The following is a 27,049-nucleotide window of genomic DNA, read 5'->3' on the forward strand; positions in this document are numbered from 1 at the left end:
GATATCGCAGTGTTATTTTATGAAATATAATAAACTAGTGGAAAACAATTATACCAAATTCTTTGTTACTGAGGCTATACTATATCTACAAGCAACACTATGCCAGACTGAGTCTGTGTTTCCCTTTTGTTTAGCCGTGAGCGACCTTTTCAACAGCTACTAAGCCGTTATAAGCAGTCCTTCCAATAACGTTGTTCTCAGTTTCACTGGAACACATAAGACTTTCCACGGCATCGCAGTGATGACCCATGGAAGGTATGTGTACTAATGCGTGCGCGTATGGTGTAAACTGCCTCAGTAATGGGTTTCTGTTTGTGCTATTGATGTTAGTTTAACAGTCAGTAAAGGGCAAATAAATTAAACTTTGTCCTGAGATATAAATTGGATCCCTGCCTACTCGGAGAGATTAGCCAGGAACACAGGGCTGAAACAAAAACCAAGCAAACTGCCCTGTTACATATGTAAAATGACTGACTTATTCTTTATATTTTTATATGTGAAAACATTCGCAAGGCAGAAAAAAAAACAATCATAGCAACAAAAGTTTTTTTTTTTTTTCTTGTGTCCATGAGGGCTAATTCATTGAGAGGGACTTTACCGACTTGTGATGTAGTGGAGCTGCAGTAGCTGCACGTACCTTTTATTTTGTGTCAGAAACATTCATTTCAAAACAGAAATATGTAACACTATCTTCAACTCTACTTTTTCAGTCCTATGTACTTTATTTTGAACAAAATTAAGGAAATATGTGGTAGCCTTGAGTGAAGCAACAGTTTTGACCCCAACTCAATGCAAGTTCACTGGGTTAAATTTTATTGAATTTATTCAAAAAAAAATTTATACGAACTGAAAATCCCAAGGTTGCCACAACGGGTTTTACAAGTGCAACATACACAAACACCTCAATTACAATAATCCTTATATTTTCTTGAATTGCAGCCCTGCCTCACCAAGTAACTGCACATAACTGTAATGAATAAGCAATAAGGACAATTTAACAGCCACCGAGAAACTCTACAAGAGTTGGCAGAAAGCACAACACATTTTAGGAAAACTCCACTGATTTAAATACACACAGTTTATTGTATATATAATGTATAACAACAGAGAAACGTTTCCCAAACCCACAGACAAACTAAACTGCTACAGAGCCCGGCCTACTTTCTATCATGACTCTTCTGTCCACTAGAGAGTGCTCCTGCTCTCACAATAACCAGGATCAGTCTGGTACAGCAGAGCCTGATCATTAATCAGAATATATTCTTTATATTTGGTAAATACATCCGGTCTCGTCTGTCTAATTGTTCAGTTACTCTGCTGCATCATTGCACAATAGACTTAGACAAACAAAAGTGATATTTATAGCATGCTTATTTTCATTAAAAATTTGTCTCCAGTCCAATAAACACACTTCAGTCTTACAAATGTAAACTTTTTACATGATCAACATGAACCCGCTCTTTCAAAGACACAATACTTTCAAACTACTAACCATAAAATCTCTAAAACAGTGGTCAAAATTAATGTCTTTAAATAACCATCAAAAATACACAACAATAAATAAATAACTTACTGATAGAAACATGTTGAGAATCGCTTGACAAAATTAGGTGCATTGGTTCAATCTAATTAAACTTATATAGTTAGAGATCTGTGCAGTTCAGTTTTCTACTTGTCCACTGAAAACTGAGGACTTCCCATTGAATTGACACTTATTCCAAGAAGGTCATCGGAGTCCATGTTGAAATGTCTCTGATCGTTTGGTGGTCTTTCAGACACGCTCTCCCCCGTCAACGTGTTCGGAAGTGGTAGGAAACGAGTAAAAGGCAACGCGTGTCGATCCGGGGAACGTTTTGATGCCAGCGATACCGGAAATCCATAGTATGAGGACAGGAAACGGGTGTAACCATCGGCCAGCAGCAGCTCTCTGAAGGTGCAGTCAGCCTCTGAGTAGTGACTCTGAAAGTGACAACAGTTATAAACTGTTAGAGAAGGACACGGAGATGAAACACCTGAGGATGTTTAGGTTTTCTTCTGGCTCACCTGCCCTCTCAGATGGCCTCCACTGTCCATGCAGAGAAACATGGATGATGATTTTCCCTTGATGATGATGTGGCCTGGTTTAACTGATTTCAGCTGCAGCAAACCTGGAAACACAGAAACATAAATAGATGTATCTTCTTTTTAAGTCTGCAGCTGGTCTCAGTTTTCTGGGCCTCAAATTATCTTGTGTATTTTGGGGAAAAAGATGCTGTCTGTCACTGATTTATCCACCCAATACTCACTGTAAAGTGTCTGAGCATCACTTCCTGTCACTCTCCCATCCAGGGCCATCTGCAGATACATGCCATGTCTGTGATTCTCTGCAACAAGGAAGGAAAGAAGTCAACAACTTCATCTCATTAAACCTCAAATATTTGGATTGAACTTATGACAAAATGACTAAAATGAAAAGTATCTCAAATACCTGTGTAGAGATGCCCTTCTCTGACCTGATTATTAAAGGATAGAAGTGGGTTGGAGTCAGGGAGGTAAAATGACAGAGAGATGGGAAGTGGAATAATTAAGAAAAAACAAGGCAGGTACAAAAAGGGCCTGATTGTAAACAAAAACATTTGGAACAAAAGGTTAAGGAAGCTTTGGAAGAAGATAAATAAGAAATAAATAAAAAATAAATAGCACAATACAGATTTTAAAAAAAATTATATAATAATATATATTATATATAATATGATAAAAATAAATAGAAAATATATAGCTCTGTACCAGCTAGTTCTAAACAGAAGCAAAGTTTGGTGCTCTTATAAAGGAGTTAGAGAAGGAGGTCCCACCTCATGAGTATGAGTCAGACACGTCTACATGATTAAAGCGTGATTGAATGCTGAGAGGAAGACCTGTGTTTTCACTCTGTGTTTGGGCCTCTCGCTGTCGTTTACGGTAAGAGTCACTTGTAAAGTTGGGTTTTTGGACTCCTACGAGTTCAGGTGGGTTATAACTCTTCTGAGCCAACGAGACAATAACAAATGTGTATATAGAGGATTGCTTTCATGTAACCCACTGATTTGATTTCAGCAAAACATTTAACGTCATTAAAGAAGCTCTGAATAATCATGTGTATAAAATACTCTATGTGCAATTCTTACTTAAATATACATCCACATACTTTTAAATTACTCGTCAACACATTCAATATCTCTTTACTTTTATTTAAGTTATTTTAGTCCAATTGTACATATCTATGCAACTTAACAACTATTAGTAATTCCGCTCTGTCGTGTGTGGACATCACAGTTTACAGTAACTCGGTGCTTTCCCATTCACTTCAAAAATATACACATTTCACAACTGCACGAAGATGTCACACGCATATCTATCTGCGTCATCTGCTGAAAGAATTACAACAAACAATTACAGGCTGAAGTGACCAAGACTGTTTTGAGTTTTATGGTGTTTATCTTATTTTGATGTGTGTGTGTGTGTTTGAGAGAGAAAGAATGTAAGAATTGTAAGCAGGAGAAGAGTTTACGGGCAGGCAGCTGTGCCGTCACCAGAGGCAGGACGTGTGAGAAACGCTGTGCATCATCCATCTATCTATCTATCTATCTATCTATCTATCTATCTATCTATCTATCTATCTATCTATCTATCTATCTATCTATCTATCTATCTATCTATCTATCTATCTATCTATCTATCTATCTATCTATCCATCCATCCATCCATCCATCCATCCATCCATCCATCCATCCATCCATCCATCCATCCATCCATCCATCCATCCATCCATCCATCCATCCATCCATATATTTATCTATCTATCATATTGAAAGTTAACACAAATATAAACCCACCAGCAGTCAAAAACATCTCTTCATGTTTATGTTGTGTTTTCCTGTTTACTCTCCAAGCCTCCACTTGCACCTTGGAAGTGAAAGGAAGTGACACCACTGTGGGTGCCAAAAATACTTGGGAGGAAACGCCACCTTACATTCTATTTAAGTCAGATTATTTATAGCTGAAGGTACTGCTGGAGCTCATTATTTCCTTTCATATATACAACACGATCCCATATGCGAGAATCAATATTGAGAAGTTTAAAATTCAAAAATGTATTAAAAAAAAAAAAATCCTCTCTATACTCTTCGTCTGGATAGAAACACCTGAACTATTTATAACCTTCGCCATGGCCAAAAAGCACTGGGGTTTCCTCTTCCTGTTATGGCTCATCTCCAGCACTGTGCTGCTTAATTCACCTCTGACTGAGCAAAATAATACAGTGTCTCCTGTTATTAGAGGAGTGATGACTCTATCTCTTCCTTTCCTGTATGGAAAAAAATGGCTGTAACTAGGAAGGGAAAGACCCTTTTTTTTTAATGTCTATTTATATACCATACATTAGACCCTAAATTACATCTCACTGTTACGGGACCAAAATAAAAATGAAAACAAGATTATGGTCCCCGTCTGAGCCCCTCCATGCTTTACATGCCTTGTCTTGGTTAAGTTATATCCCTCACTGCCATATATTCCAGCTACAGTAAAGCTGGCAGTTCAAGGACAAACTGAGAATCTGGATTTCAACAGCACATTTTGAGAGCTTCATCCCCGGCTGTTACAGCCACTTACCTGTCAGCACATCAGCGGGAGGGAAAACTGCAAAAGAACTCCTTCAGTGTCAACGTTACAGGTATGTTTTTTAATTACAGCTTTTACAATCATCATCATTATTGTTATCATATTATATTCAATAATCATCACTAGTCTCCAATAATATGAATTTAAATCATAACACAATTTGTTTTGTTTTTTCTTCAAAATGTACACATACAAGTAGCATATCTTAAATGTCCATAATTTAAAACATATTTCCTTTTGTCAACCTCAAATGAAATTACAGTCAGTCTTAAAACTAAGTATGAAATGAACATACAGTTTAATACACACACATACGTACTGTACATACATACATACAATAGCAGTTATCATAAAAAATGATAAAAATAAAATACACACATTTTACAAAGTCCTGACCCAAGCGTTCACATCATTAGATGATTGATATCATGACGTTCACTCTAAAATGGTTGATTTTGGCATGCATATTAACACAAATGCTCCCTAACTAAACTTGTTTCCCCCCCCCCAGTTTAAACAGGATTTTGTCATAAAGCACTTTGCTCGTGGCCTCATTGTCAGTCCTATTCACATTTGTGCATCTCACCTCTGTTATGGCTTAAGAACATACATTTCTCTTCCCCTGTTTTACACCTGCCTACCTTCTCTCCTTGAGCCTCCCTCCCCCCAGGCTGTACTGTATTGCAGAGTATGTTCTACTAATCGGTCTAAATCAAAGTCAGATCAACTGAAAGGATGTGTGTCGGGCCGGCGTTCTCTCGATCTGAGCAGGAATGCATTTTTTCCAGTTTAAAAAAACGATAAATTCATTGTGTCAATATTGCCGTCTCACACTCAAAACAACAGAAGATGAATTCACGATAGGCGATGGTCACTTTCTACAGGCCACTTTCTACAGAATCAAACAGCATCATGCCACAACTATGGATCAAGATGGAGTGAGAGAGAGAGAGAGAGAGAGAGAGAGAAAGAGAGAGAAACTGATGGGTAAACAGACATTCACTCATTATTTTATCATCTTTTCACATCGTCATTCATTCAGTGTCTTTGATTTTTTTTTCGAGACTCGTGGCTCGAATGTTGTTGGTCATCTTCTAGTGTCCATTTTTGTTTTTGTTCCTCAGTTTTTTTTTCTTCAAAAATGTGTTTTTTTCCCCCCTTGGGTTGGGATGGAGGTGGGTTTCTACAAAAATGAAAAGAAAGCACACATAAAGAACCCATACTAGCTCCCGCTGAGATGAGATGATTGATATGGTGTTCATACAAGCTATTCTTAGCCGCAGATACAATCATCAGAGAGGGTGCTCTGCTCACCTGGTGTGCTTTTAGCAGGAATATGTTCTCACGGACGCCGACTCTCCTCTTGGACCAGAGTTTACTGACAGAGAGAATTGGGTAATTACTAAATGTGACAGACCGAAATAAAACTGTAAAAACTACATTATATTTTTCTGCAACTCCAAATGGAATCTGTGGAGAGTAGAAGTGGTACATGCCCCTGATAAAACAGAATATCTGTGCTCTGTCTGTGTGAAGAAAGCTGCCTTTCTTGTTAGGAAAACGCAAACTTTGGGCTCCACTTAATGACTCCGCTGAGAGTTTGATCAGAAGATCAACACTCGTGTTTGTGCAGCAAACATGAAGCCGGCAGCTAGTTAGGTACTCTTAGCATAAAAGCCTGAAAACAGGAGGGCACTGTAAAGACTGCTGTCTCCATAGGCAACAAAATCCATCTGCCAACACCTCTGAAAGTGACTAATTAATTTTATATTACTCCGTTGTTTAATCTACAGAAAACAAAGTGCAAAAACATTACAGATGCTGGCAACAGGTTCATATTTACTGTGCAGTGAGTGATGTTAATGTGCATGTATGAAAATGTTAAACTTCTTTAAAAATCACATTTGGTGTCACAGACTTGACATATGTAATCTCACGGGCTTCTTATTTGTGTTGACGTTGGGCTGTTTCACTGAAAGCACCACTGAACAAGTGTTTCATGTGAATTTCATCACACGACTCAGAGAGAAAAAAAACCTGACATTAAAACAGACTGTGTAGCGGAGAGTTCAGCAAATGTTTTCCACATATTGAGACCAGAGGTTCCCAAACCTTTAAGATTGTGTAGCACTATGTATCAAACCAATTTTCCCAAGTACACTGCAGATACCAACAGTTTTGTTTTTGTGGTGGGGAATGCTCTCCTCGTTCAGGTAAACAGTCAGATGTAGTGTTGCTGAAAGCAGCTCGAGGCCTCACTCCTCCCTCTCAGCTTTATAATCAGTCCTTTGTTGTCCCTCTTGTCTCCTGTCGTGTCCCTGCTGTGGCTGTTAGTGTTGGAGTTGTAGGTATGAAGTTGCAATGATCACTCGAATGCCAAAGTCTAAACGCCATGCTTAGTGTCTACCTGTTGTTATAACTTTATCTGACACAGTGGTTGAACTTGGTGTTGGAAACCCCATTGTTGTTCGGCCATCTTGACTTCCCAGTGTGTTAAGTTCGCATGCCAGAGGTGGTGAGTAGGGACACAACACTAATAGGTATTTCAGCAGCATGGGCCTAGTTAATCCTAACTTGTCCCTCCTTTTGTAGGTGCACCTGCTGCTGTTTTTGCTTTGACTTGGTTTTGCTTCAGTCCATTTTTTTGTCCCATACTGCTTTGTCTTGCCCTTTCGTTTTGCCACTGTTTTGTGACTGTTCAGTTTAGCGATATAGTTTCTTTCCTCTGAGTATTTCTTTTTTTGTTTTTTTTTGTTTTGTTTGGGAAACCAACTGTGTTGTATATTTGTTTATTTGTGAATGATGTTGGTATTTAGTTCTTTTCTTTCAGTGAAACCGACAGGATGTTTCCAGTTTCTGCTCTCTTACCAGATAACCATAACACACCACCCAATGTTTATGGTAGTTAATTATTATCACAATAACGATTTCTAATTCTAAAAGCTGGCTTTACTGCAACAGATACTATTGGAGATGAAAACAAAGTAATCTGTGTGACTGACAGGAAGTGACAGAATCACTGCGACCATGCTTGTGCTGTGAAAGACTGTCTGGTGTAAAATACAGCATGATTAAGTGTGTTGGTCTGTGGTTCTCATTTCCTACTATTTTTGCTTTATTTACAGCAGATCACATTGCCTCATCTTTAGATCAGCTGTTTTAAACTCAATTGTCAAACGCTTCTGAGCTTGGATTTGTACTTCTTTATTATAACCCAACACACGGGTGTAAATAAATAAACACATTTAGGCTAAACAAACGCTGATTTGCATGCAGTAGAATCTTCTGATGTGTTTCTGTGTCACATATTTTCAGTCTAAGAATGTTTGACTTTGTTAGTTCACAGTATGACGAGCCTAACGTTTGATAACGGACAATTATTTTTTCTTTTTTTCTCACAAATGTTTAAACAGGAAGAGGCCACTGTGTAACGCCTGATCCTGGCAGTGCTGCTGCATCTCCTCACCTTCACTTTGGACTTTCCTCAGGGTGACGGAGGGGGTTGAGATAGCCGAGGCACGGAAGTTGGCAGGTAACGTTTCTGAGGAGTCCGAGGTCACACCGCGCAGGTCCTTCTCTCTGAACATCTTCCTCCACGATGGTGACCGTGTAAACGTCTTTGTGCCGTCCTGCGGAGACGATGAAATGATGCTGGTGATTAGAAATTACAGCCTTCACAGTGGAGGCTATTTTATACATTAGGGGGGGGGGGGGGTTAACGAAGTGGTATTTGACAAAGCAAGATTTGTTTTGACAATATTCCACAGTTGCACTGTTTTTAGTCCTACACGCTGTAACTAAGCAATTAGCACCCGTGTAAACACAGCTGAACCACTCTGGCACGGCAACATTTCTCTAGCAGTGGTGCATGCAATGATGCCATGAAGGCTTGCTCTATAAGGAAGACAGATGCTTTTATCTGCTTTTTTTTTATGACCAGAAGGGAAACTAGTCTGTCATGTCACCGATTTAAGAAGGCAAAATTTAAAAAGTTTGCAAAAAAGGCCCTATTGTCGAGTCAAAAAGTCTGACTCGAAGTCGTTATAATCACCACACACTCCCGTCTCCTGGCAGCAAAGATTATCTGGATTGACTTTCTCCTGCAAGTCTGCTTTGTCGTACCTCATCTGGCCTCCTCTCTGTTCCCATGGAGATGAGAGCATTGTACTCCTTCTCTAGGAGCTGCCTTGCCTGCAAAAGATACACGAAACAGAGTTTTTAGATAATTTGAAAGTTAAACATTAGGATTATCTCGGCTTTAGGCAAACAGAAGCTGCGGCAGTATGAATTTCTGACGACAGTTGAGAGATTAAACGTCGACAGAGGTTCAGTTTTTGTAATTTCAGGGTCTACAAGCAGTAAGGATTATGCATATGTGGAGTACCTGTGTGTTCTGATTTGGTATCTGAAGGAGAAGGGCCAAGTCAGTGTAGTCGAAGGTGTCATCTAGCGCCAGCAGGGCCCCGTGGACCCCACTTTCTAATAGGTTGTCGGCAAACTCTTTCAGACCGATAGACTGCACCCAACACATCACTCTCTCGTTGGACCACACCATCACATCTATGGAGACAGACACAGAGTCAGTTGTCATAACAATACATGTACATACCCAGAGGGGTGGGTAATGCTCTGAAATCATGTCTAAAGAGGAGATTTGGACTTCATCCACAGGCCTCACCTTGGTTCTGATGTTGACTCTCATCCCTCCTCCTCTCAAGCTCCTTTCTGTCGTAGTTCAAGCGCTTCAAGCACATGATACCATAGTGAAGACTCACCCTGCAAGTGAGAAGGACTCATTAGCCTAATTGTCATTGAAGTTGGCTGAGACTGATGCATGGTGTGGGTGCAAATCCGCTGTCACAAATGCCCCATGAATCTCTCTCTCAGACCTGTGGAAACTGTCCACCATCTTCAGCTGGCCCCTCAGTTCTTTCTTGGTGAGGTGATCGAGCATGCGGGCATCCACCAGTGACTCCATGAAGTAAGAGCGGTACTGCGGCAGACCCAGGCTGGGCAGCCATTCGTTTCCCACCCACTCATGGTTCATGTCTCCATAGGCCAGAATCTGGAGGACAGGAGGGGCGATAAAAATAACAGAAACAAATGATAAACAGGAGAAAGTATGAAATGATCTTATAGGCAAAATCTGGGACTATAACTTTAATCTTAAACAAAGAATAACACACACACATGTTGCACTTTAGTTTACTCTAACTGCATTATAAAACTACTAAAATAGCTGGTCTAAAGATGGTGTCACTTCCTTTTACATTATATAAACTTAAGTTAAAAAGACTTGCATTATATTTTTAATGTATTTTGAAGCCCTACAATGTGACATATAAGATGTGCAAAGTCCTGCCAAATGGTGTAATGAAACAAGACAGAAGTTGCTCTAAAAAATACACAGAACATCCTCAATTCCCAAGAAAATAGTCTTTCTGCCTACAGGTTTTTCTCCAACTGTTTCTCCTTCCTGGGTGCTCTATATGCACTGCAGTAGCGTATATACACTGCAGTACAGTATATACACTGCAGTGTCAAATGATACATCACTGGTAAGAAGAAACACTCGATTTGTAGGCTAAAATGCAAAGAAGACCATCTGTGGTGGTACATTTGAATGAATTGTCCATGATCTTTACATGTTGGAGTTGGACTGATTAGACTGGAGTTTAGAAGGTGTAGCTAATGACTTTATTAATCCTTCATTTATTGATTGTTTATAGATTTGTTAAGTCATTAATAGGACCATCTTAAATGTGAGGCATGACACTTGCTTTGTGTTGTTATCTGTTTGTCATTAACATAAACTACATACAAACCATCCATTTGATCCATTCTGCCTGTTAAGAGCTGCCAAACAAGACAAAGCTCTCAAAGTTTTAGTTTTTCTCTCCCTTCAGTTATTCAGTTTGTTTCATGTGTCACTCCGTCCATCCACCAGAGGTCCCCAGTCTCTCCATATGCCAGTCTCCGGCAGACCACTGTTCATCACTAAATATGTTGATGGTTATTAGGGCAAATATGAACTCATATTATCATACTCTGTGTATTCCCAGAAACTCACCTGATCCCAGCTGAACTCCTTCTGCTCCTTTTGGTTCATTCAGGAATAGAAGAGAGGAAAAGGGACAGAGTTGCAAAGAGAGGGACAGATCACCAGGGAGTGAGTGTGTGTGTGTGTGTGTGTGTGTGTGTGTGTGTGTGTGTGTGTGTGTGTGTGTGTGTGTGTGTGTGTGTGTGTGTGTGTGTGTGTGTGTGTGTTATGGTGAAACCGCGTCGGGAGAGAGTGGAGAGGAGGAGAGGGAAGGCAGAAGAAGGAAAAGTTTTGTTAGTGAGTGAGAATTAGTTGGAAAAAACACTACGTCAAAACAGATTTTCAGGGAATAGCAAGGGAAAGGTGTAGCCAAACATGCCTAATCAGAGACAAAGAAAAAGAAAGAAGCTGATCAATGTGAGAGTTTTGGTCATATTTCATACGGTAACAAAGTTTGTATTCAAACTGTCTGAGGTTTTATTTATATTATGTGAATCTGCATCAGAAAGTAATGAATTGTTTTTAGATTTTAAATGTAATACTCAATCTTACTGGTTTGGTGGCAGTAGTGAGAGACTCCATCTCAGCATGTGTCATCCAAATATTACTGGTCGACTGTAAAGACATGAGCGTATGAGAGTGTCAATGACCCAGCTGTGTGCACGTGTGGTTCGCACACTCATGTTTGATCATGCTTTTTACTGAGCCTTACAGAGCGAGTGCTCGCGGGTGCAGACGGACTCGTGAGGGAAACCATTTCCTGGATAGCCAGGCGCAGTTTGAGCCTGTGCAGAGGGTTGCTGATGCCGATCTCCCTCTGGATCTCTGTGTCCGACAGGTTGGCCATGATGGCGCCGCTCTTCACGTTGGCACGACACGCTGCCACGTACCACGCTGGCATCCCCACCCACAGCTAAGCAAATAGGAAGTAAATATTGTGCACATTGGACAGAAACACTGTTAATGATCAGGTGTCACTTTTATATTTACAGACTTTATAAACCTCACTCTAACCTGACTTGTTACTAAAATTCATCCAAACCCTTCTCGTTGAGATGCCTGAAATAAGCTACTTTTCACATAACTGTGAGCAGTTGATGCTTGGTAAACTCATTCATGACATTATATCAGACTGTGCTGAATTGATCCTACAATTTCACAGGGTGAGTTGTCATCACATGCGTACCTCAAGCCATGTAACAACAGTCGGGCCATCCCATGAGGCGAAAGGCAGACCCTGACGACAGGCTTCCTCTAACAAGTCGTGCCTGGCAAGCAGAGTGGAAAACAGAGGTTTGACACAGATTCATTTCTTCATATCTCACTTTACCATCATCTCCTTTTAGAAATAGAGAATAACTTTTAACAGGAGATGTTAAATAACGCCACATTTGTGCCTTGCAGAACCACAAGAGCTTGTTTTTAAATTAATGGCACCAGGGGAGTCAAAAGTCGCAGCCAGGACAATTAACGGTGTAACTTACTGATACAGTGTAGTCTACAGGAGGTTCAAAGACCTGTGTATGACATGAGAAGTGGGGAAAGATGACGGATCTCACTTCTTTTTGCTGCGGCGATCTTTTTCTACCGTTCCGGTCCCAAGTTTGGCCAGACCTAACGGGTCAGCTGAGCCGAGGTCGTCAGACGGTGTGGAGGCTGTTCAGGATCACAGGTTAAAAATAATAATTACTTTGTGTCAGCTTTACTGTTTATGACTTTCTTACTGTAGAGAGATAAATCTGTTCATTTTGAATGATTAGCAACCAATCTGTTCACAGACCCAGCGAGGCAGATTCACGTCCAGGTGCTCCGATCCGTCCCTTTTCCTTTTTGCCAAAGAGACGACCAATGGAGGACTTAATGCTTTTCTTTTTGCTGGCTTTGTGGAGGGAATCCTGGCTCGCTGTGATGGCACCGTCAGCAGAGAGACTGGACCGACAGAAAGAGGAAAAACGGAATCAACAGTGAAATCAACACAGCGTATTTCAGGGTGTGTTTTTTTTTTTAGCCAAATTTACTGTTTATGAGGAATTCTTTTTGAGAGTACCTGCGAAATTCACGATGGTCATCAAGGCCTGCCCCTGGGTGAGTGTGTGTCATTCGGTCCAGTCGTAGAGCTCGAGGAACAGGTGGAGGGGTGGAGTCAATCAGGGCAAGTGCTCTGCATTCTTCACCCTCTTTGCTATTCTGCAGGGTGAAAGAAAATTCAATCGATTTACATCACGCACCTCAGTTTGACTTTTCTCACCTGTTAATTTGTTGGTATGTTTTAGCTGCGACACTCTACCTGTCTGTCTGTCTCCCTGGCAGGTGAGTGTGGCAGGCGTGGTGTGGAATGTCCAGAACTGGGAGGCGAGGGAGACGCCAATGTGGAGGAGGTGATGGAGGGAGTCATGTAGCCCCTCCCGACACTGTCCCGTCCTCCCAACGAGGAGGGTTGGAGAGATGAGGCGTCAAGGGCCACGCTGCTGACCCGGCTCTCAATCTCCTCGGCCCTCATCTCTGTGCTCTCCTTTTCTTCCTGAATCAGCCTGAGAGGAGAGGAGAGGAGAGGAGAGGAGAGGAGAGGAGAGGAGAGGAGAGGAGAGGAGAGGAGAGGAGAGGAGAGGAGAGGAGAGGAATTTAATATCTTTATACCTCAGACTTTAAACATAATTTGAATGTTGGATAAAATATTGTCTAATCTTAATTCTGATCCACTTAAACTTACTTAATCTCTTTGTTAATGGCCTCCAGTTGCTCCTGTAGCATGATGGCCAAAGTCTGTACATCTGTCTGTCCACTGGGAGAGAGCAGCTCCGATCCGAAAAGAGTCTCCCTGTCGTCTTCGTCATCAGAGCAGCCGCCCTCGACACCGCCCTCAAACCCAGGACCCAGCATGGTGCCGCTGTCCCACTCTCCATACTGAAAACAGAGACGAATGCATGGATGCAGGAAATGATGTGATACTAATATCAACATTATATCTGCATGTTCATTACGATTAACATGATCTCAGCCTGAGATGGACACCTTGTTACTATCGTCTCTAGGCCCCCAGCGGCCGCGGTGCGCCCGCCTGACCACCACCCCACCAGAGGAGTTGCTGTAGCCGGCCGGGAGCGAGCCACTGCCCTGCGGGTACCGCAGCTCCGAGGCGCTCCCTGGAAGAGATCTTCGAAAAAGGGTGGACGGAAGTGAGCTCACGCTGCCCGCCCTATGGTGAGATCCAGAATTCATTTGTTATGTCACAGTACTTGAAATTGACAATGTTCCCATTTCCTGGGTGAGTGTGTGAAATCATGACAGGTTTCCTGTAAATACAAAATGTATCCATATAAATAAAGCATATATTATTTGCATATTTATCAGCCAGACTTCCGCCCTCCAGGTACATTATGAATAATTACTTAAAGTAGATTTTACATTGCAACTAAACAGAGGAGTAAACAAAGGTTTGTATTCAGAAGGGGCAGTTTACTTATAGTATCCCTTGGGAGACTTTGTTTTTATTTGGGCTTTCATAAAATGTGGGGCATAATGCACAAATAGATTCACATCAGGGTCTAACCTGGAATATGAAGAGCCTGGCCTGCCTCTCAGCTGATCCAGCTCCAGTTGGATTCGCTCCAGCTCAGCTAGAAGCTGTTCCTACAATAAACAGGAGAAAGAAACTATAATCTGACCTCTGATTATTAAACATCACATCTGCAATTCCTCAAACAAGGAACATGAAGTGATAACTGCTGAATAGATGGATACCTTATTAGCAATAAGATCATCTTGGATTTTCTTCATATTGGACAGTTCCTCAGAAAGAGCATTCTAGCGGTGCAGAGGGAGAAATATATTTTATGCATTTTTACAAACCAACATATCATTCATCACTGCTGATTATCTTTCTTTTTACCTTCTCCTCAAGTGCTGCCATCCTCTCTTTGAGGTGGAGCTGAAGTCTCTCATTGGACTCGGACAGAAGCTTGTCCACTGTGTCTGAGAGGCGTTTGTTGTGTTCGTCATTCATCTTCTCCCTCTGCCTTGCCTAAAAAAAAGCCACGAGAGGTGCTCAAAGTAGGGGGAAAAAAATGTAGACAGAAACTTTAATTTTCGTTGAAATTGAGAAAAGTAGATAAACAGAAGTGATGGTACCCTCTGCAGCTCCTGGTTCTTCTCTTCAAGTTGGGCTTCCATTTGTCGTAGTCGCTCCTCAAAATTTCCGTGGCGTTCTTCAGCCTAAAAAGAGAGGGCATAAGGATATTTCTACATGCTGCCAAAAGCTGATTTCTGAGGCATAAATTATCTGAAAATAGATTCAAATAAAGGCTAGATGATTCTCTTCAAGATGCAAAATGATCCAGTTATTTCATTAACTGATAGCACCTATGACAGAATGCTCTATATACATGGCTACAGCCACTGTGAAATAAATCTAACCTTTAAATATGATACTATTTTAGCACGGAGTCTGAGTGACAAGTTACACTATCTGGACAGGTCGATAGCGTATGTGATTAACCCCTGAATCAAAGTACCTTGTTGAGAGCAGCCACTCTTTGGGCAAGCTGGGCCTCGATCTCAGGCAGCGTCTCTGCCCTCTGCAGGGTCTGCTGGAGCTTCTGCTTGGCCTCATCCAGACGTTCCTGTAGTTGTCTGTTCTTCTCCTCACTCTGGATACACAGAAGAAAACACACACTTCAGATCCATTTTCTGATTTGCAAATACCATCACAACTCCTTTAAACCCAGCGAGAGTTGGAAGTTTGGTTACAGCCATAAATGGATACTGGAGTGTTTGAGGTGAACTTTACCTGTCTGTGCAGGGACTCCTTGCTGGCCAGCTCATTTTCCAGCTTGTCTTTGATATCATGGAGAGAAGTCGCCTCCCTCTGGGCACTGAGGTACCTGCATGCAACACAAAGCCACCAACAAATGTAACATTACTGCAGCAGTCCCAATCCAAACAGCGCAATGTATGTGACTAATGTCTGATTAGTTAAGGTTGGTTATTGCATAAGAAACAGAACCTTAATCTAAAAAAAGGAAATCTTAGATTGGTAACAAGGTAACAATTTCAAACAAATTGGAAATTTTTCATCAACACAATCATTTTACATCAATTAATAAAAAAAAACACACCAATAAACCAAATAACCATTCATTAAAACCGTAAATACTGAAGAGGAGTGTTTATATTTTGAACCTAGGAGTGACACATCCACAGTTTGCTGCATTCAGGAACTCAAACAAGCTGTACAGTAATGTAAATGTAATGCATATCATTATGTAAAACTATGTTCTTAAGACTATATTCAGAGGTGTAAGGACACCTTTGTAACACATTGCTAGCCAACGGGTGAAACATATGGTCCTTCTGCTTGGTGCATGACAGTTGATGTATGGAATTCAGGTTCAAGGAAAAAAAAAAAAAGGTACAAATAGATACATAAAACCAAAAACAGAGGAAAGGTTACCTCCGCTCTAGTGTTGTAATTCTCTCCTCCATGTCCTCTCTTTGGCAAAGAGCCTGAAGAAGACCGTGATATATCAACAAATGATGATATATAGTCAAAACTTTAATAATATACACAATGTTACAGTTCTTATCCAGGCAAGACATATCGAACAATTTATTCTCTACAGTAAGAGCAACCAACAAAAATCCATCTTATAACTGTTTAATATGTCAAAACTTCCCTGTTAATATTCCCCAAAATAAAATACATAGCAGTAGATAAGCCCACTGTGTTCAAATATACACTTGGAGCCCCAGGTGCTGAGAGAGCTCAGGTCCTTGGCCAGGAAGAGACAGATTGGCCCAACAGACCTCTTTCACTTCCCTTTGGAGCTTCTGATTGGCCTCCTCTGACTTCGTCACCTCCCTCCTAGCGGCCGCAAGCTGTTCCTCTATTTCCCCAACCTGACATGACACCACAAAGGGACACGAGATGACACAGATTGAACCTACGTGAGTCAGTGTTGACTGCCACAGCATCAACTGGTGTAAATAGAGGCGACAGTGACTGATTACAAATGTCCGTCTGGTCAATTTAAGACTCTTGGGGAAAAAACACCACTGACACGGTGTAACATGCTGACTTCAGAGTCTGACACATCAAACACACAAAGTGACTTTTTCTACGTTTTTGTTTTGTCTTCAGTCCATTTATCTTCTCATCAGACAGTTAGAAAAGTGTAGAGCACACATTTTTTCTTGATTAGTCATCTAAATACTTTTGACCGTTTGCACAAGACTTCATCACGGTGCTACATACTGCATGTCTGCGATTAACTTTAAATGGCGTCTTTTAGCCTTCTATACAATATAATTGTGGCTTTTTAAAACGGCTGCAGTAGTGTAACCAGCCACCAGAGGGAAGAGAGCGACCAGCAGAAGTACTCTACATAGTTCACCTCCTTCTATAACAGAGTATTCAAACTGAGGCTTGCGGGCCAGATATGACCTATTGGAAATTTTCCATGGCCTACAAGAAGATGCTTGTCTGGATACTACTTCAGTGTTTTTAATTTTTAACAAATATGGATAAGCACCTTCTGTAAGCACCATATATCTGCTTGGTATTGTTTTGGTAATATCATAAACAGGCTCCTAGCATTTTACAAGGTTAATTTTCTAATTTGCTGTCTGAAATTGATCTGTGATTAGTTTCTTCCATGTACTAATATATTCCCTCACTGCTCTTTCTATCTGGCCCTCTTGTGATTGAGATTTAATCGCCCTGTTTTATACTATGTTGTTGGAAATTCTTGTGGAGTAACCTGCCACTACTTCATAGACAGAATTAGTTATATAAAATAAATAAAAAAAAAACCCAATACAAAACAGAAGATAATTGCATATGGAAAGCAAATAGTTTTTCCTGTTTTTGATGCAGATGGGCTCATTTGGAAAAAGGTGATATTAAGTGTGTTTATGTGCTAATTACTATTTATCAATACTTCAATCAAAATGTGCTGACAGTTGTGAGGCTGTTTGTTTATGCTACATTGACACTGTCAATCAAATCTGATCAATCCACACCCACAAAGCCTTTTAGAGTTGAGTATAGCGGAGTTTTTTTTAATTCAGACTGATAAATGTTCTTTTTAAACTTTAAGTTTGATTGCTGCTTAATGGTGGGTATTTCATGTTGTTGAGAAAAACTTTTCAAGGTCTTTAAAACATTTTAATCACAATTTCAACTTGAAACCCTAAAAATATTCCGTTGGAGCGGTGAAACCATCCTTGCTTTTAAAATGTCCTAATTCTGAAGCTCCAAAACTCACGTTAGAGCTCACCATGATAAACGATCACAAACACTCACCTGCCGGCACATGAGGGCCAGCCTCTCCCTCAGCTGGGAGAGTTCAGATCTCTGTCGCTCTATTTCTCCTTCTCTCTGCCTTTCGAGCTCCCCGTCCTCCAGACCAGAGGAGGGGCCGTTGGGTAGTCGCTGAAATGATGACAATATCGCAAAAGAAAATGAGTGATGAAGAAAAACAATCAGTTAGAATCAGTTAACACCGCAGCTAAAGATAAATGTGCTGTAGATAAGTTCAAGTCACACTGACACACCAAGGTACCCAATATCTACTGGTCTACTGACTGTCTGGATGCTAACACATACACAAAAAGAACTGGAACCAACATGCATAAAACCCTCCCTTACATCTTTCCCGCCGTCCACCCCTTGTTGACGTCTTTTAATTTGGTCTTTTAAAGAGATTACCTGAAAAGAGGGAGACAAAACGAGCAATCCAAGTTAATGTTTTCTTCACACTGAGACAGATGTAGTATCTTGAGACAGGAATTCTTTCGAGTCAGACTTTACCTCTTGAGAAGATGTTGCAAGTTGATCCTCTAACATGGACACCCTCTCAAGGGCCACACGGAGCCTCTCTCGAACCTGCGGGGTGAAGCAACAAGAGATTAAATAAGTCAGCCACCCATTGTGGCAATACAATTAAGATTTGGGCTCTTTATTACTAAAATGGATGTGACCTTTTACCCTTCGCCAGTAACTACATCCTGATACACTTTTAAGAAATATGAAGACAAATTTATGATTCAATTAGAGGCCAAAACACTTACATCACAACAGAAGGTAACCACAAAAGGGACATTGGGTATTTCTGTGCACTGCGCTGCATTTCAGTAGAGCCCACACCTGCATTGGGTGTGAGGGGTGAGGCTCACACGGTTTATTCACATAGACCTGTACTTATCACCCTGAACAATGCTCTAGTGCCAACTGAGGAGTAGAACAGTCCTTTATTAACATTGTATAAGATACATTTGTTAAGTTAGTCATACTTGCAGTAAAGTCTAAGAGGAACCATTTAGTGATTACATGATCAACCACACTTTGTGTGCTCTGAGAGAAATAACACATCACATTATTTTCCCATTGTAGTTTTTTTGATTATGATATGTATAATTTTCAGTGATAAAATATAAGAAATTGCTTATGAGAAAGTGAAGTTGTGAGCTTCAACTACAGGGTATTGATTTATATCTGTCACTAAACAGTGAAATGGCGTACAGTCATTTCAAAACATGTGAAAAAAAAAGGCCAGACTTTGAGTTATTTTAAGTCAAAAGAAATTTCCTCAGTAGTTTTTACTCTTCGACCAGCAATAACTGATTTCCTTTTTTTTTGGCCGCTTGGGGGCAGCAGAAACAAATTTGAGATGATGCTGACAAATTGCTTTTTAAGCTAATCGGGCTACAATGTCAGCAAACAGTTGCAGGACAACATTCGCATTAATTGGTGTCAAGATTCTGGTGACCAGTGACTGCAAGTGAAATATCCATTGTGCTCCATTTTTGGTCTCCACCAATTACAGTGAAATATCTTTGCTCTTTGCGAAACGATCCTCTACTTTCACAGCCAGCAGCTGACTCTGTCTTGCTACTGTTTTATTTTAAGGTCAGCTGCCACACACAGTCTGTTTGTTGGGTTTTCTTTGTGAAAACAGCTGCCTGCTGCGACCGAAAACAACATCTGAGACCGATGAGTAAATTTGGAAAACTCCAAGAAATTAGCTGAAAGAGACTAAAACACTCCATAGAAATTAGTTGTGTGGTGCATTGTTGATGACAAATATTGTTCACATCTGCTTTTTTTGATTTATTTTTTTAGACCCACCTTCTCATCCAGGGCTTTGTGGTGCTCAAACAGGGATTTGAGGGCCTTGAGGACTTCCACCTCGCTGGAGACCCCCGCAGGGGACTGGGCCTGTCTCTTCACCACCGTCATCCTCAAACTGCGCTCGTGGCGAGACACTAGACACTCCAGGTGTTCCAGCAACAGCTATAAGATTGAGTGAGTTGAAGGGGGAGGGAGATGGGGAGGCGACGGGAGAATGCGAAGAGGTGAACAGAGAGAGAGAGAGATGTCGGGAAGAAAGGCAGTTTGAAGGATGGAGGACACGGAAGAGGAGGTTGGAATAGAGAACAAGACAAACAGATAGGGGACAGGATAGAAAATAGACAGAGAGAAGGTTCAGAGACGAGTCAGATGAGTGAAGGGTTTTAAGAGTGACAAGGAGATGTAATTGGGTGGTGAGAAGAGTCCCCGGTTAGCAAAAAGGGACAAGGAGTGAATGGGAGAGATAAGGGAAGCAGATAGAGACAAAAAAAAAAAAAATAGAGTCACGGAGAGAAAAGAGAATGTGGATGAGCAAAAAGGAAGAGAAAGAAGGGGAAAAAAAAAAATCAAATGAAACAGAGTCACACCCACACAAACACAATGGGTGAGGAAGATAACACAGAGGCTGTTACAGTGCTAATAAGCAAAATGGCCGCTAAATATCTTACACGTGTGTTGTTTCTCTCTGCCTTGAGCTCAGCGATCTCCTCCTCCCTCTCTAGAAGCTGCTCCCGGCAAACGTTCAGCTCTTTAGTCAACACAGCAAACTCCTGTGGAACACACAAGCTGCGTTCAGGGGCAACAAAACAAACTGTTTAAATGTATGGCTTTATTAGTTTAAGTGGTCTCTGCACAGCCAGTTGGGCTGCAATGAGAGTTTAAAGGAACAAATAATAATTCAGGCAAGACATTAAAAAAGTATCAAGTGACTCTGAAAGTAAAACACAATCGGCTCCTCGAAGCACACACAAACACACGTACAGAGCAAATACACACACAACGCTAAAAATATACATAACCAAAGGCCTCCAGAAACACACTGTGAAACACCTGAGACCAGGAATGAGGACGTACATGATGTGAACCTACATAATAATCATGTAAATCACTGACACAGTTTCCACCACCACTCTCTCTTGCTCATCCTCCTCTGTGAACTCGCATTCATGGACGGATTACATCACACTGTTACACAATGACTCGGCACCGGAATGCACAAGAGAGACCCCAAAAAACACAGCATCGATAAGTCATTTACAACACCGCTGGGAGTAGATTTGCAACTCCTGCACGATGCTGAAGCAGAATGCTAACAGGAGAGCGTGTCTTACATTATTTGCTCAGAGAGAAAAAACGAAACGCAGGCAGCGAGCAAAACTCATAGAATCCACGGTCAATGATTTCTTTATGTCGCCATAAAACACATCCAAGGCTTCAGCTTGGAGGCAATAGCTGTTTATGACAATGACAATAATGTGCAGATGTTTACGGTCAGGATTACCTGCTTTATGATTCAAAAACAGTTGACGGTAGACACATGAAATGGGTCTGTGTTTGCAGAAAGAGGGGGGGGGGGGGTTAGGGGGGGAGCAGAGAGAGAGCTATACAGATGGTGACACAGTGGGTCCATTGGCTCTTGGCCTTATGGGATTGTTTCTTGTTTGGATAGGGGTCAGCTTCTCAGTTGGCTTCTCTTGTCCCCTTGTTGTTTCTTTTCTAATTCTACTCACTCTATCTCTATAGGCTATGTTCTCCATTCATTTAGCATGGAGTCTGGCTCCACAATGTTCATGGAAACTTACACAAATGCAAATTTTTCTGTAATCTTCTGCCTCTCATGAATCATGTTTTTTACATTTAAATATAACTCATTAAAGTAATTATTTAGCAAAATTGCAAAGCTTGTAATATGAGATTGTGTGAGGTTTTTGGAAATATAACTAAAAGTTATTTGTATTTGTGAACTAAACTGTTAATTTTTCAGTAACCAGTTACCTGTTCAGTCTATAAAATGTTGCATTATCCTAAACTTTAAGATGTCTTTAAATCACTTTTTTTTGTCAGACTAATAATTCATAAACATAGATATATCTATAGATATTTAGTTCACTATCACATGACAGAGCAGTGCAGCAAACACACATAAATGAATAGCATTTTGAAAAATCACATAAACAAATTATCAAAATATTTGCAGACCAATCAGTTGACTCTTTGTTGCAGCTGTAGAGGTGTTAATTCAATATTATGGTAATTTTAAGTTGTGGATGAAATGCGGTTTTGTCATTATCTTGTTTGTCTCCTATTTCTACCGAAATTTCTACCGAAATAGGAGACAAAATATCAAAGAGTTTTAGAATGTGCTAATCTGAATTGAATCAGATTCTTTAGGTTTCTGCATAGAGGTGTTTCATATCATATCACAATAATACCGGTGTAATATTAAATGGGATGAAACAAATTCATATTGTGATGATGGACATATTCCGACTGGTTGTGCAGCATTGTTATTTACTTCATTTCAGATAAGTATGAGTTTCAGAGACATTTGCGGTGTCTCCTGTTTTTCTCTCCTCTGTTTTATGAAGGACAGGGTTCATCCTGCACTATGCACACAAAGCAGGAGAGACACAGGTGAAGTGAACAAATCGACGACGGTTCGTTATGTTACTGTAAGTGAAAAAGAAAAAAGGGCAAGTAAAAACCCAAAATGAATTAATGAACGTTGACTCCAGAAAATCAGTACCCAACCAATTAGTTACTGTTGTTGTTTACAAACTAAGGAACAGAGAGATCCTTTTTCTCTGTAGGTTTTACTGAATATTCAAAAGAAATCTTTACGTTTATGCTGACATCTAAAATGTGTTGTATATTATCATATAGTATGTTACTGAAATTAATACTTACATATTTTTTTTTGTATTTTTTCATGTCATCAAGAATATCGTTATCACAGAAAATAACAAGTCATATCATGACAATATTTGAGTACCATATCGGCCACCCCTATTCCTATATGTTTGTAAGAGATGAGTCACTGCAGAGCTGGTGTTTATCACAGAGCACAACATGCGCAAAAAGAATGTGACTGCTTCCATTTGGTTAATTTGTGATGACACACCTTACACATTACAGGCTGGGGAGAACAGAAAGGGATCTCACATATGGCGCTGAAAAGACATTGTGTAACAGCAAACTATAAATACTGTAAACACAACATTCACAGTCAGAGCTGGGGATTTTTACCAGTGGAAAAACAGAAAGCTGTGAGGATAAAATCTTTAAATTATGGTTATTACTAATAAGCTATTTTACCCAGTAAACTAAGAGAATTCCAGTAAAATCTAATATTTAGTTAAGCCATTAACAAATATTATCCTCCAGTGTCATTAATCATCCACTAACACTATTCTCAACAAACATAATAAAACCTGATTAGACAATAAGGGGGAAATGGCAGATGCAACTTAGACTAGACAGCCAGAAAATGATGGGAACATAAACCTCTGCATTACTCTGAAAACTATAAAGATGCAGAGGGGGAAGTAGCCAACCTCTTTCTTGCTGCGTCTCTCTCCATGAGCCGTCACTGCAAAGGCTTACTGTCTCATGAGCTCCCTTCACAATGACAGACTCATGAAAACACACTCATATGTAACTAGTCTTTGAGGATAAGCGATTTCACCTCCCTTGCATCGCCAAAACACATACTTTCACATTCAAACGCGATTAATTCCACCACATACATGCACAGATTGCGAATACATACACACACAGCTTTACCTGTGGCAGAGCGATTGACAGCTGCCTCTGAAGTGACTCCTTTTCGTGGCCGAGCTCGCGCAGGCGCAGCTGAGCTGTGCCCAGGCAGTCCTGTGTCTCCCTCAGGTTCTCCAGCAGCCTCTCCCTCTCTGTCAGCATGTTGACCATGAGGGACTCCAGGTTCCCCGTGCTGCCCCCTTCGTCTCCTCCGCTTCGGGGCTCCCTGCCACTGAATCCTCCCCCACCAATCGTACCTCCGGAGCCTGCGACCCCCGCCCCGGGAGGTGAGGAGGGGCCTCCGCCAGTCCCACTTCGCCCATCCTCAGATATGGTGGGCATCACCTCGCACATCATCATGAGACCGTGGCGTGTGTGTCAAGTTAATAAAGAAAACTAAATAGGGGATTGTACGTGCAAAATGTGTGTTGTCGTGCCTTGGGTTTTTATGAGCTAAAAGTTAGATGTACAAAATATAAATCTTTTCATGTTCAGTTTTCCAAAAATATTGTTCCTTTGGTCATGTCTACATCTACAGCTTCCTTGTCTTTATTGCCTTTTTTTGTTAGTTCTCCCTTCTGCACGTCTTTGCACACTTGACTTCCTTCAAAGTCCCAACCTGCATGGTAAGTGATCGGAATGCTTACGTGTTCCCCTGTGAGGCAAGGAAGAAGTATCTACAGGAAAGCCGTTTCTGTGGGCAGCTACAGGACTGGCGGAGGGTGAGGAAGGGAAAGGGTGATGGGGAAGGAAGGGATAAAGGAGGGCCGATGCTCCTAAATTGTGTCCAAGAGGCAGAGCTCCTCACAGCCCCGGGGGTGAGAGCTGGAAAACAGAGCAAGCATTGCATTAGATCCCCCTCAATAAATTCCACTGTGAATGTAACAAATGATAAAAGTCACCACAAACATGAGCTGGTAGTTTTAGCTCACAACACCCACTAATGTAACTCTATGGAAATGTGACAAAAAAATGATTTGCAATTAGAATTTTTAACACAGAAATAGGCCTATATGTTGACTTTGTACACAATAATTTAATTCAGAAGGGGAATCTCTGCTCATACATCCACTGTCAAGCTTTCGACTTTCCAGTTACAGCAAATTAAATGAAAGGTGTACAGTATTTGAGTAGCATACACACAGAGTCAGACTACTTGAGACATGTCTAAGGAGACAGGAAAGAGATCACTGTTCAGCCCAGTTATTGTCCAGATAACACATAATACTGCTTTAAATTATGTGTACTATAACCGTAGTTCAAGATTTTGAAAAATACCAAGTGATAGATCAATACCACTTGATAGCCTGTCTGTCAGTAAAACAGGTAAAGCTACAGCTCGTTGATAAGTATAAGCCCTTTGCACGCAAGACTAGATTTTAAATCTTAGCCAGTTTTAACAACCTGGGAGACCCCTTGCCATAAAGCTTTTAACCTTTTAATCATTAGAGCGCACGCACCAGACGTTTTAAAGAGGATCAAACACTTAGGTTTTCAGAACGGCCTTAAAATCTCGCAGAAACTCGGGAGATCAAACGTGACCTCAGACCAAAACAAACATGGAGGCGCACTGTCGTCGTCAGCTGCTCGCACTTGTCTGTACTAACGTTTTGCACCGAAAAACAAAATAGGAGTACAACAACAACAATAACAAAAAAAAAAAAAATCTGCGGATGACGTTATTGCTCAGAAAACAAGCTGAGGTGAGTAACAAAGACTGTTTTATAGTTTGTCTTAAACGGGTCTAGTGCTAGCTGATGCTACATGCTAACATCTCTTACCTGTGCACAGGTGGAGGAGTTGGGGGGGAGGGAGGGGGGGTGGGGGTGAAACTTGTTACCATGAGACATGTTGTCATTTGTATTCATTTTCCAAACTTGTGCTGCTATGGAAATGTTGTTTCATATTATTATTATTATTATTATTACTACTGTTATTATTATTACTATTATTATTATTACTATTATTATTATTATTATTATTATTATTATTATTATTATTACCGTGCTCTGGGTTTGTGTGGTTGGTTAGCTCGCTGTCACGGATTGTTGCGGGTTTCTGCTCAGTATTCCCTCACTAGTGTTTTCACACTACAGGATTTCAAGTCGTACATCAAACAATTTTTTTAAGTTTACAGAAAGGATCATTTCGGTAGATTAACTTTTTAACTCATAAAAGTGTTAAAAGATTAACATTAACAGTTTGTTTAAATAGGTATAATTTGTTCACATTCTGCAATTACAATTGAAAGATGTGATTTCACCCCAAAAACATTTCTTTAATTAAAGGAAGGAAATTACTTTTTTTTTTTTTTTTTTTCAACTGAGTGAGGCCTCTGTCTTTGCAAACAGTGAGCCAAAACGTTATAGATCCAGGCAATCAGCGTTATGATATTGCCTTGAGTCCCTCTCTTTCTTCCATTATTCTTCATTGTCTTGTCTGGAGTACTCACTGGCCTTTATACTTTTAAGTGAACGACGCCGGCTTCTTTACGTCAGTGAGACTGGGCAGTGCTATAAAGAATATCTTTGTTCCAACAGAATCATCCATTTTGTGAATCGAGCATACTTACTGAAGCACATGGGCCTCAGCACCAGTGGAAGTAAGTCTCTGCTCGTGGTCTTATTGTCAAGAGTTTTGAAATGAGGGTAATAGTACAACTATATAAACCCTCACAAAGGAGAATTTTTTTTATTTTTTTATCTGTAATATTGAAATTTTACATCATTAGCAGGATAAGTAACGAGTACTGTTGGCTGGATAAATAGTTTGACTGGATTATGTCTTATGTTTTTTTGTCCTCTTGGTGAAAAAATATTGGTTGTCCCCAAATATGGTAATTACATTAATGCTGATGATGAGGACTCCAGGTGAACTTTGATGCAATTGTGTCATAAACAAATTTAATTAAGAGACCGCATGAAAAGAAGCAGCTGAGAAGAAAAAAGGTTTGTGAATGCAGCTTCCTGGCAATGTAGCATGGCTGGGTAGCTGTTATTGTAGTCCGTGTGTTGATAAATGAAGCAGCATAATGTTCGGTTTGAGAAAACAACCACAGAGAGTGAATCGGCTGCAGGTTCATCCTCACGGTCTGCTCGTTTTACTGAGGATGTCAGGAAAGCTGAGCTCAAAAAACTGTTTCTAAAAGTCATTTCGAGCAGTCACTTTCAGCAGTTCACACCAAGTTATCAATGTAATTTTTGTACAATGTATTTTAAATCTTGCATTCTTACAATAATTGTAATTCACAAGGAGTCTCAATAACTTTTGAAACATTATTTACTGTTGTATTTTGATCAATTCTACGGATTGAAATGAATGTTTAGCAGCATCAGAGTAGTTTAATAACGTAATAATTGATAGACTGAGCCACAGTCTAACAACTCTGCCTCCAACAAGATAAATCTTGTTTCTTTGAGAGTGATTGCAGGGTCTAATTTTGAGGTTTGAATTTTAATACTTAGCCAGGTTTTGTTTGTCTATGGACT

The 27,049-nt window shown here is 40.4% G+C and overlaps 2 protein-coding genes across 6 annotated transcripts in view; both read right to left on the minus strand.

Moving 5' to 3' along the window:
* Window positions 1-727: 727 nt before the first annotated feature.
* fgf21 (fibroblast growth factor 21) lies at window positions 728-4,647 on the minus strand. 3 transcript variants are annotated; one of them, XM_069155733.1, is made up of 5 exons: window positions 4,627-4,647; window positions 2,468-2,492; window positions 2,286-2,363; window positions 2,044-2,147; window positions 728-1,959 (listed from the first exon to the last, which is right to left on the minus strand). In XM_069155733.1, the coding sequence occupies exons 3-5, from the start codon at window positions 2,344-2,346 to the stop codon at window positions 1,669-1,671; spliced, it is 456 nt and encodes a 151-aa protein (XP_069011834.1). In that variant the 5' UTR covers window positions 2,347-2,363; window positions 2,468-2,492; window positions 4,627-4,647; the 3' UTR covers window positions 728-1,668. The 3 variants fall into 3 exon arrangements, with proteins under 3 accessions (XP_069011834.1, XP_069011832.1, XP_069011833.1); XM_069155731.1 differs by lacking the exon at window positions 4,627-4,647 and having other exon boundaries at window positions 2,468-3,699; XM_069155732.1 differs by lacking the exon at window positions 4,627-4,647 and having other exon boundaries at window positions 2,286-2,530.
* Window positions 4,648-4,681: 34 nt separating this feature from the next.
* LOC138202043 (liprin-alpha-3-like) overlaps window positions 4,682-27,049 on the minus strand; it is a 28,107-nt gene continuing 5,739 nt past the window's right edge. The window contains exons 2-32 of one of the 3 annotated variants that reach the window (XM_069155720.1): window positions 23,586-24,386; window positions 20,471-20,572; window positions 19,800-19,964; window positions 18,483-18,557; window positions 18,321-18,380; window positions 17,976-18,104; window positions 16,478-16,570; window positions 16,125-16,177; window positions 15,462-15,555; window positions 15,187-15,321; window positions 14,804-14,887; window positions 14,565-14,696; window positions 14,417-14,479; window positions 14,226-14,305; window positions 13,688-13,829; window positions 13,386-13,579; window positions 12,963-13,206; window positions 12,723-12,862; window positions 12,456-12,604; window positions 12,235-12,331; window positions 11,862-11,943; window positions 11,388-11,588; window positions 11,228-11,290; window positions 10,706-10,732; window positions 9,525-9,700; window positions 9,314-9,411; window positions 9,020-9,195; window positions 8,758-8,826; window positions 8,102-8,264; window positions 5,950-6,013; window positions 4,682-5,818 (exon numbers count right to left, since the gene is read on the minus strand). In XM_069155720.1, coding sequence (XP_069011821.1) covers window positions 5,961-6,013; window positions 8,102-8,264; window positions 8,758-8,826; window positions 9,020-9,195; window positions 9,314-9,411; window positions 9,525-9,700; window positions 10,706-10,732; window positions 11,228-11,290; window positions 11,388-11,588; window positions 11,862-11,943; window positions 12,235-12,331; window positions 12,456-12,604; window positions 12,723-12,862; window positions 12,963-13,206; window positions 13,386-13,579; window positions 13,688-13,829; window positions 14,226-14,305; window positions 14,417-14,479; window positions 14,565-14,696; window positions 14,804-14,887; window positions 15,187-15,321; window positions 15,462-15,555; window positions 16,125-16,177; window positions 16,478-16,570; window positions 17,976-18,104; window positions 18,321-18,380; window positions 18,483-18,557; window positions 19,800-19,964; window positions 20,471-20,572; window positions 23,586-23,921 — 3,675 coding nt within the window. In that variant the 5' untranslated portion in view covers window positions 23,922-24,386 and the 3' untranslated portion in view covers window positions 4,682-5,818; window positions 5,950-5,960. Of the gene's footprint in view, window positions 5,819-5,949; window positions 6,014-8,101; window positions 8,265-8,757; window positions 8,827-9,019; window positions 9,196-9,313; window positions 9,412-9,524; window positions 9,701-10,705; window positions 10,733-11,227; window positions 11,291-11,387; window positions 11,589-11,861; window positions 11,944-12,234; window positions 12,332-12,455; window positions 12,605-12,722; window positions 12,863-12,962; window positions 13,207-13,385; window positions 13,580-13,687; window positions 13,872-14,225; window positions 14,306-14,416; window positions 14,480-14,564; window positions 14,697-14,803; window positions 14,888-15,186; window positions 15,322-15,461; window positions 15,556-16,124; window positions 16,178-16,477; window positions 16,571-17,975; window positions 18,105-18,320; window positions 18,381-18,482; window positions 18,558-19,799; window positions 19,965-20,470; window positions 20,573-23,585; window positions 24,387-27,049 lie in introns of all 3 variants that reach the window. The other 2 variants (XM_069155719.1, XM_069155721.1) reach the window with 2 other exon arrangements.

Source organism: Embiotoca jacksoni, unplaced genomic scaffold (genome assembly GCF_022577435.1).
Source record: "Embiotoca jacksoni isolate LCO1_2020_lvr unplaced genomic scaffold, fEmbJac1.0.p SCAF_20, whole genome shotgun sequence".
Lineage (NCBI taxonomy): Eukaryota > Metazoa > Chordata > Actinopteri > Embiotocidae > Embiotoca > Embiotoca jacksoni.